Source organism: Mastomys coucha, unplaced genomic scaffold (assembly GCF_008632895.1).
Source record: "Mastomys coucha isolate ucsf_1 unplaced genomic scaffold, UCSF_Mcou_1 pScaffold15, whole genome shotgun sequence".
In the NCBI taxonomy this organism is placed as follows: Eukaryota; Metazoa; Chordata; class Mammalia; order Rodentia; family Muridae; genus Mastomys; species Mastomys coucha.
Genome location: NW_022196897.1, coordinates 105,964,545 through 105,974,971, shown reverse-complemented (window position 1 = coordinate 105,974,971; position 10,427 = coordinate 105,964,545). Strand labels below are relative to the sequence as shown.

General features: G+C 38.8%; 1 protein-coding gene across 6 annotated transcripts in view; it reads left to right on the top strand.

The window, feature by feature from the left end:
• The window catches only part of Ttbk2 (tau tubulin kinase 2), a 121,440-nt gene that overhangs the window by 75,322 nt on the left and 35,691 nt on the right, over positions 1–10,427 (top strand). For all 6 annotated transcript variants that reach the window (XM_031371576.1, XM_031371575.1, XM_031371577.1 and 3 more), the window contains 3 exons: positions 2,764–2,829; positions 5,433–5,525; positions 6,767–6,892. In XM_031371576.1, coding sequence (XP_031227436.1) covers positions 2,764–2,829; positions 5,433–5,525; positions 6,767–6,892 — 285 coding nt within the window. The remainder of the gene's footprint in view (positions 1–2,763; positions 2,830–5,432; positions 5,526–6,766; positions 6,893–10,427) is intronic.

The following is a 10,427-nucleotide window of genomic DNA, read 5'->3' as shown; positions in this document are numbered from 1 at the left end:
GGCCTCGAACTCAGAAATCCACCTGCCTCTGCCTCCCAAGTGATGGGATTAAAGGTGTGTGCCACCACGCCCGGCGTGTTGTTGTTTTTTTAATGAATTTTTTTTTTTAGTTTTTTTTTTAAGATTTATTTACTTATTTTATGTATATGAGTACACTGTAGCTGTACAGATGGTTATGAGCCACCATGTGGTTACTGGGATTTGAACTCAGGACCTTCAAAAGAACAGTCAGTGCTCTTAACTGCTGAGCCATCTCTCCAGCTCTGAAAAAATGTTTTTTAATTGAAAGAGCATTATTTCACTTCTCCCCTTTCTTTCCTCTCTCAGCTCCTGCCAGCTACTCTCCCTCAAACCCTTGCCATGCGCCCATCTCAAGGATAGCCTTGAGATAGCCTTCTCTTTGATTATATTTGTCACACACATATGCATATGTATGCACAATCTATTGAGTCTATTTTTGTTGCTTGTGTGAATATGGCTTCAAATCTGACCACTCTGCATTGGACAACCAATCAGGGGGCTCATCCTAGGGAGAGTCTAGTTCTTTCCTCATCAGTAGTTGCCTTTTAGTTCTTTGTGTAGGGTGGGAACCTCATGAAATATCCCCACTTCACTTTAATAGATCCATTGATGTTGGTGTTGTTCCAGTCTTATTTATGTAGCCATTTTTATAAGGAACTGTCTCACATCCTACTTACTGTTATTCTTCCTCATCCATGATGTCCCATGAGCCATAGCTGCAGAAGCTGTGATGTAGATTCGGCCAGTGAGGTTGGGATCCTCACAATCTATTAATCCCTAGTGTAGCTTCCATGGCTCCAAAAATTACAATGCAGGCTGCAGGTTGCCAAGGGAGAAAAACAATTAAACAGTCAAACCAACCGCAACACTGTGAACCATGACAATTACCATCATGGCAAGATATGTATAAAGGTGTGAGAACTGGCACTCACATGTCAGTGGCAACCAACACTGCCTAATTGGACTTAAGGCCCACTCAACAGGAAGGAAATTATTCCCAGTACTGGAAACCTAGTCTGTTTCCTGGGCTAGTGAGGTTATGGGCCTTAAAAAAGAATTGATTACTGCCACTTTGCTGGACTGGCATTACTTTTTTATTGCAATCTAAGTCTTATCCTTAGACCCACAGATAACTATAGCTTTTACCACTCATCAGAAAAGCTTCTCTTTACAGCAAATGGAGACCATCACAGAACACCACAGCTGCACACAACACTTTGTGTATTTGACATCTTGACTGGTATGCCAGAAGAGATTCTTCTCTGGTCATGTCTATAATACTTCATGTGTTTAACAGTCTTTTTCTCTAGGTAAAAGAATGCTCTACATTAGGACAATTAATATGTCTGAGTAGGTATCTGCTCTAAGCAGAGGTTTTAAGCATAAAGTTTTGAGCTAGAAAAAAATCAGTGATAAAAGAAACTGTAGTAGATTTAAGATCTACTACAAGATACGGCCCGGCAGTGGTGGTGCACGCCTTTATTCCCAGCACTTGGAAAGCAGAGGCAGGTGGACTTCTGAGTTCAAGGCCAGCCTGGTCTACAGAGTGAATTCCAGGACAGCTAGGACTACACAGAGAAACCCTGTCTTGGGGGAAAAAAAAAAAAAAAAAAAAAGAAGGCAAGACACCAAATAGCATTTGGACTTTATTTGGTGTTATATTGTCCAAAGTTATGATCATGATTAGCTTCATCTGTACTATCTAATATAAGTATCCAAAAACTTTAATTTTAACGTAAATTGCTTATGCAGGTAAAGTACAGTTGCAATCTCTTTCAAATTAAATTTGAATAAAATATCCAAGATATGGTGAGATTGGCATTTCAGATTATATAGTGATTCTTCATATTCTTACATGTATTTGTACCCATGCGTTAATGTATATACTGTGATGTTTTGTTACTTGGCATGATTCTGGGTCAATGAAAACATTTGGTTTTTTTAATGTACAGAGCTGTGTATATTTCATCTGATGGTGTGTGTGTGTGTGTGTGTGTGTGTGTGTATTTCTTGATATCAAACCAAAAACCTTGCACATAGAAGGCGATTGTACTATCACTGAGCTACATTTCCCAAGTTAAATGCCCATCATGTCATCATACTTTAAAATATAGATAAATGAGCCTGTGAGATGGCTCAGTAGATAAAGGCACTGATCATCAAGCTTGCTGAGTTACGTTCAATCCTCAAGACCCATATGATGGAAGGAAAGAACCAGTTCCTCTGATGTCCACATTTACACTGTAGTATTCGTCATGCCCCACCCTGAATCATACACACATACTCACACACGTACATACACTCACACACTCACACACTCTCACACATACATACATTCACACACACACACACTCACTTACAAACTCACTCTCTCAATAAATAAATAAGTTAATTAACAAATAAATAGAAATTAAAGATATAGAGAGAGGAGGACCAAAGTAAAATAACTAAAACATCAGTGTTTTAAGTTGTGACTTAGTATAGCCCTGGCCGTCCTGGAACTCACTCTGTAGACCAGGCTGGCCTTGAACTCAGAAATCCGCCTGCCTCTGCCTCCCAAGTGCTGGGATTAAAGGTGTACGCCACCACTGCCCATCCCATTCTCTAGTGTTCCATAACTTCACTATAAAATTACTATAATAACATATTATTATGACAGTAATGTTCTGCCATTGCTTTTTTTATTCTATGTTAAAAAATGTTTTGTTGTTTATGTTCTTATTACTGTGTGGTTTATTGTAGCCTCGTGCTGTGGCAGGCTTTCGAGGGACAGTTCGTTATGCATCAATCAATGCTCATCGGAACAGGGTATGTATCTGATCAAAGGTCATTATAACTGCATGTTCATGGCTTGCATTAGACCAATATCTTCATAGTTTAGTTCAAAGGCATAAAAAGTGCTCAGGAGCTGAGGGTCCCTTTCATAGTTATACATTTACCTGAATGGTTGTTGTAATTCACTGTTTTGTATAATGCTGATGTTAAAGGAATCCATAGTACTAATTCATGGTAAGATATATAGTGGATGACAGATATGGGCAGCTGCATAGAAAATGAAGGTGCATTTGCCAGAAAACGCAACCACTAAGTGTGTCTGTTGGGAATATGTCTGTTTAATTATGTATTAGTAGTGAAAATAAAATATAGATGTTTGAAGAAATAAAATACCTGGATTCTGTTCTAAGGAATTATTTGTGGGTTGGGGCCATTGAGATGGCGTGTTAGGTAAAAGTACTTAACTGCCTAGCCAGACAATCTGAGTTTGATGTTTGGAATCCACATAGTAGATGAAGATACCTAACTCCAGCAAGTTATCTGATCGCTGCGTGCTTACCATGGCACATAAGAACCCACACACGTACACACATACCTCAAATATAGTAAAGACAATTAATAGTGGATATAATATTGTCAGTATCTAATGGAATGCAGAGATTGTTTTCTTTATAATATATAATTTCTGTGCATCAAGCCCTTTTTTTTGTAACAAGAGGGTGTAGACATGTAACTCAGTGGTAAAGCTCTTAACTATCATAGTTTAAACCCCACACTGCAAGCAAAAGCAATAAATAGTCTAAACCCAAATAGCATTATTTTTCTTATTTCTGAGTGAAAGAAAAAAAGAATCTTTTTAGGATTATTCTTATCTTTACTTTTAGAAATTGTCTTTGGATTTGGATATTTTTGGTGTGAATTCTTTTATTTGCAACATTTTTATTTAAAAAGTTAACAAAATTTTTAAAATTAATAAATAAGTGGATGAATAGAAATTTTGCAATGCTGGCAGTAGAGTCTAAGGCCTTTTTTCTAGTAAACAAATAGTCTGTCATTGAGCTACATTCCTATTATCTCTTTTTTTTAAAAAAGATTTATTTATTTATGTGTAAGTACACTGTAGCTGTCTTCAGACACCACAGAAGAGGGCATCAGATCTCATTACAGATGGTTGTGAGCCAACATGTGGTTGCTGGGATTTGAACTCAGGATCTCTGGAAGAGCAGTCAGTGCTCTTAACTGCTGAGCCATCTCTCCAGCCCCTAAAGTCTTTGTCTTATGCTTCAGCTATATTGCATTACTTGAGGCCTGCTGTAGTAGGATTGCTGGTTGCTAGTGGAGACATATTGTCCTGGCTATTAGTGAGTGTGTTTCTGTGTTGGTGTATAGGCATCTGCTTTTGGGATGACTGTAATTCTAAGTGCTGGATCCCATTAGAGATGGTTGTGAGCCACCCTGTGGTTGCTGGGAATTGAACTTAGGACCTCTGGAAGAGCAGTCAGTGCTTTTTTTCTTTTTCTTTTCTTTTCTTTTCTTTTCTTTTCTTTTTTTTTTTTTTTTTTTTTTTTTTTTTTTTTTTTTTTTTTTTTTTTTTGTTTGTTTGGTTTTTCAAGACAGGATTTCTCTGTATAAACCTGACTGTCCTGGAACTCACTCTGTAGACCAGGCTGGCCTCAAACTTGGAAATCCGCCTGCCTCTGCCTCCCAAGTGCTGGGATTAAAGGCGTGCGCCACCACCGCCCGGCTTTATTGGCTGATTTTAAAGATAGGATCTCTTATGTTTTAGGCTGGCTTCAAACTCACTGTCTTAGTCAGGGTTTCTATTCCTGCACAAACATCATGACCAAGAAGCAAGTTGGGGAGGAAAGGGTTTATTGAGCTTACACTTCCACATTGCTGTTCATCACCAAAGGAAGTCAGGACTGGAACTCAAGCAGGTCAGGAAGCAGGAGCTGATGCAGAGGCCATGGAGAGATGTTTCTTACTGGCTTGCTTCTCCTGGCTTGCTCAGCCTGCTCTCTTATAGAACCTAAGACTTCCAGCCCAGGGATGGCACCACCCACAAGGGGCAATTGAGAAAATGCCCCACAGCTGGATCTCTTGGAGGCACTTCCCCAACTGAAATTCCCTTCTCTGTGATAACTCCAGCCTGTGTCAAGTTGACACACAAAACCAGCCAGTACACTCACTAAATAGCAAGGATGGCCTTGAACTTCTGATCCCTCTTCTCTCTCTCCTGTCCAGGGATTATAGCATGTACTGCCTCACCCTGTTTAATGCGGTACTAGGTGTCAGACCCCAGGGCCTTCTGCATGTTAGGAGTTATTCTTCCAGCTATGCTGATCGCAGCCCATGTTGTTTATGCTTCTTGGTGGTAGCTGGGTTTGTGGTGTTGAATATAACCCAGGGTCTTACACACACTCAGCAAGCACTCTACCACTGAACTACATGTCTAGGTAGAATATTTATATCAAAACAATCTATGTATATTGTGCATTTTGATTGATATGCACCTATGCAGACATATAGATGTTTACCAGATGATTTATGGGAATATATTTAGTGGCTTTAAACAATGTGATATACTTAGAAGAATTGGTAATATAATATGAATGAATTCTCTTTTATTTCTCAAGGAAATGGGAAGACATGATGACCTTTGGTCTTTATTCTACATGTTGGTGGAGTTTGTGGTTGGTCAACTGCCTTGGAGGAAAATAAAAGACAAGGTAATTTTGAATCATAAAGTCAATTTTGATAGGGAAAAGAATAAAAATTTATTCTTAATCTGGGAAATTGATTGTACATGCCTTTAATCCTAGTACCCAGGAGGCGGAGGCAGAAGAATTTCTTCTGATGTGAATTGTAGCTTTTAGTTTTTAATTACCAGTTTATTTTGTTTGGAAAACTAGAAATACTATGTTGATGAAGGATAGTATACCCAGTTTAAAGAACTCTCTGTGTGTTTGAGGCCAGTGTGATCTACAAAGTGAGTTTCAGGACAGTACAGCCAGGATTAAACAGAAACTCTTATCTTGAAAAACAAAACAAAACAAAATTTCTCAGTTGAAAATATACTTAGTAAATATTATATAATAGTTTCTTGTATTGAGATATCATGCAGAATAGACAAGGGTGTGATTTAGTGGTACAGTGTCCATAACATGTGGAAGTCTCTGGACTTAATTCCTAGCACTATTAAAAAAAAAAATCACATATATCCCTTGCATAGGTGTATAATTTTTGTATTTGAGTTACTTGTTTAGTTGTAATCCCTATTTCAAATTTTTAAGAAAATCCACTTATATATGAAATTTAAACTCAGAGCAACTTTATTACCTCACAATATATACATTTCTTTCTGTCAACTGATATTAGATAATTATGATTTTTATGTATATTGAGAATAGATACATTTTATAAAAACAACATTTCTTCTGATGTCAATTATAGCTTTTAGTTTTCAATTACCAGTTTATTTTGTTTAGAAAACTAGAAATACTATGTTGATGAAGGATAGTAGAGGGCTGGAGAGATGGCTCAGTGGTTAAGAGATCTTCCAGAGGTCCTGAGTTCAATTCCCAGCAACCACATGGTGGCTCACAACCATCTGTGATGGGATCCAATGCCCTTTTCTGCGTGTCTGAAGACAGTGACAGTGTACTCACCACATACATAAAATAAATAAATCTTTTTAAAAAAAAGGATAGTAGACCCAGTTTAAAGAGCTCTTGGGGACTCTCAGTTCACTGGCAGACTCCATGTTAATGTTAGCTCTGCATTATATTATCTTCCCTTGCCACTTTGAAGCTCTGTATGTAAAGCCATTAGTGGGCACTGATTCTTGCTTCAGACTTTATAGCACACTGATTCTGGAGCCCACTTCAATCTTGACAGTGTTAATTGTTGGTGTGCTGTCCATGGCTCCTGAGAAAGGCTGACTTTGGTTCCTGTTCTCTTTCCCTTGTAGGAGCAAGTAGGCTCCATTAAGGAGAGATATGACCACAGGCTCATGTTGAAACACCTCCCTCCAGAATTCAGCACCTTTCTTGACCATATTTCCTCTTTGGATTATTTTACAAAACCCGACTACCAGGTAACCAACCGTCTTTGTAGTTATGCATGCTGTTTTTTCTCTCTTAGTCTTTGCTTTTACTCATCATGGATTTGAAAATGTCAGAAGTAAGTGTGGATAGCGCCTTGAGTAACATTATTTTAATACAGCCTAAGATATGTGAAATTAGCATGATGATGGTGATATGGAGTGTGTGCAAAGGTGTGAGACAGAGAAGATTATTAAGTAACAACTTCTTCTGTTCTTGCCATGGTTTACCTAGTTTACGACTGCTTTGAGAGGGGGTGTCAGATGACCCCTCTCAGGGGTCGTCTCAGACCATTGGACAACACAGATATTTACATTATGATTCATAACAGAGAAAAATTACAGTTATGAAATAGCAATGAAAATAATTTTATGGTTGGAGGGTCACCACAACATGAGCAGCTGTATTAAAGGGTCGCAGCCTTAGGAAGGTTGAGAACCACTAATGTAGAGCATGACAATAAATTTTATAGCAACTTCTTGAGCAGAAGAAACTGTACATCTAGATTGTATATCTGTTGAAAGCTGTCTTGCTGTTGACTGGCAGTCAGTAAATGTTACTAGCTTTGTTCATCCATGGCCACTGAATCAATTCTGTAGGGTAGCAATTAACAAGCCTTTCCAAAGTTCAGCTAAGTTTGCCTTAAAGTGTCTTTGTTACAGAGAGAACCTGGTCAAAGTTTAATGCAAAGACAGCTGTACTCCTGAAAACATAAATGCAGCCCCACAGAGAATAATAATAACATATATTAGAATATAATTTTATTTCCATTGGACTCTGCTGCTTGCTGTTGAAAGTTTTATATGTTAAAGTGTTTGGGATAAGTTCATGCTTATCCCAAAGTGAATTTATTTTATATAATTATTTCTTTATAATTACTACATAACAATATAAAGCCGAGAGTCAACAAACCTTGGGTCTGAGTGGCCTAAGTGAGAGAACTTTTTTCCCATATGGCTATTGATATAATAAGTCTGTCTAACAAATTGAGATAATATTGCATTTGAGTTTTTTCAGTGTTGGTTTTGTGTTTGCTTTGGAGACAGTCTCAACTGTGTAGCTCAGTGGCTTCAGATTTGCAGTTCTCTTGCTGCAGTCTTCCAGAGTGCTGGGATCAGACTGTTGCCACCATGTTCAGTGTCTTAGTTAAGGTTTTCCTGCTGTGAAGAGACACTATGACCACTGCAGCTCTTAGAAAGGACATTTAGCTGGGCCTGGCTTACTGGTTCCGAGGTTCAGTCCATTATCATCATGGCAGGAAGCACAGCAGCATCCAGGTAGGTGTGGTGCTGGAGGAACTGAGAATTCTACATCTTGATCCAAAGGCAGATAGAAGACTGTCTTGCAAGCAGCTAGAAGGAGGGCCTCAAAGCCTACCCCTACAGTGATACACTTCCTCCAACAAGGCCATGCTTCCTAATAGTGCAACTCCCTAAGCCAAGCATATTTAAACAAATACACCCAGCAAAAGTGTCCTTTTTCTCTTCCCATTAAGATATTTATTTAAGGTCTGGTAGTGGTGGTGCACACCTTTAATCCCAGCACTTGGGAGGCAGAGGCAGGTGGATTTCTGAGTTCAAGGCCAGCCTGGTCTACAAGAGTGAGTTCCAGGACAGCCAAGGTTACACAGAGAAATCCTGTCTTGAAAAGCCAAAAAAAAAAAAAAAAATTATTTAATTTATATATAATGGATATTTTGCTTACATGTATGTCTATGTCTAAGCCTGGCATCTGCTGAGGTCAGGAACGAGTGTTGGTTTGGGCTTTAGTTTGGGTTACTTTGCCATGGTGAAACACCATGACCAAAGCAACTTGGGGAGAAAAAGGTCTATTTGGCTCATACTTCCATGTCACTGTTCATCATCAAAGGAAGTTAGGACAGAAACTCAAACAGGGCAGGAGCTGATGCAGAAGCCATTGAGGAGTGCTGCTGACTGGCTTACTCCTCCTGGCTTGCTAAGCTTACTTTCTTATAGACCAAGGACCACCAGCTGAGGGATGGCACCGCCCACAATGGGCTGGGCTTTCCCACGTCAATCCCTAATTATAAAAATAATCTACAAGCTTCCCTGCAGTGCTATCTTACTGGAAGCATTTTCTCATTTGAGACTGCTTTCCCTCATATGACTCTAGCATGTAGCAAATTGCATAAAATTAGCCAGCACACCTTTAGAACTGGAGTCACAGATGGTTGTGAGACACCCTGTGGGTGTTGGAAATCAAACCACTCCTGGAAGAACAATAAGTGTTCTTAACTGCTGAGGCATCTCACCAGCCCTTGACGTGCTCCTCTTACATTTGCATTTTATATACTTTTTTCTTAAATGAAGATGATTCACATTATAAGTTTTTCATTTTGATATTATCTAAGGGTCATCTCTATCACTTAGTAATAGAACAAAGTATGGTATTTTTTACTTGGGGAGAGATGGAGTAGACATGGTGTTTTCTGTTTTACACAGTGTGTACAATGTGATTCTTTTTTTCCTTTTAAAGATTTATTTATTATTACATCTAAGTACACTGTAGCTGACTTCAGATGCACCAGAAGAAGGCTTCAGATCTCATTACAGATGGTTGTGAATCACCATGTGGTTGCTGGGATTTGAACTCAGGACCTTTGGAATAGCAGTTAGTGCTCTTAATCGCTGAGCCATCTTTCCCAGCCCCTATAATGTGATTCTTTTCTTCTCTCTGCTATTTCTAAGCAGTGCGTGGGAGAGAACAGGTGATGGGCCAGGATAAGTGAGGAGTATTGATGTGATTGGTTGGGTGTTTTGGTGACCTGTGTCAGTGTGACATCAGTTTTCAAGATCTGAGCTTTTCAGCCTTACTCTCTTGCTGCTTTTACAGAGCACTGCTAGGATCTTTATTTGAGAAGAATTTATTTTGAATTTGAATGTTCTTGTGAACTAATGTGTTCCATATAGTTAATTTCACTCTGCAGTTCATTCCTGGGCCAGGCATGGTACTGTACACTTTTAACACCAGCATTAAGAAGGCAGAAACAGGTGGGTTTTGTGAGTTCAAAGCCACTCTGATCTATATGGTGAGTTTAGGTCAGCCAAGGCTCCACAGTGAGACTGTCTTAGGAAAGTTCTCATTCCTAAATGTGATTTTGATTACTGTTTCATGGGCTTCTTCACAGTATGGCCACATAGTTAAAAAGGCATCCCAGCATGGAGCTCCCTAGCCGTGTCACAGTGTGTGTTTCCAATTGTGTATAGTTAGAGCTGAGATGAAAATGAAACATACATTTTTATAATCAGAAAATGTCAGAGTCAACTTTCACTTAGAATGTATATGTTTTGTAAATATTTAAAGAACAAGGAAAATTTTATGGGTCATTATTATCAAGTCACACAGGACTAATATCTTATCCAATAGTCTATTATTGTATACTCTAATAGCAGATGTAGACCTAGAGAAGATAACTATTTTGTTACCTATCAAAAACCTTTTATGCCAGGCAGTGGTGGCGCACGCCTTTAATCCCAGCACTTGGGAGGCAGAGGCAGGTGGATTTCT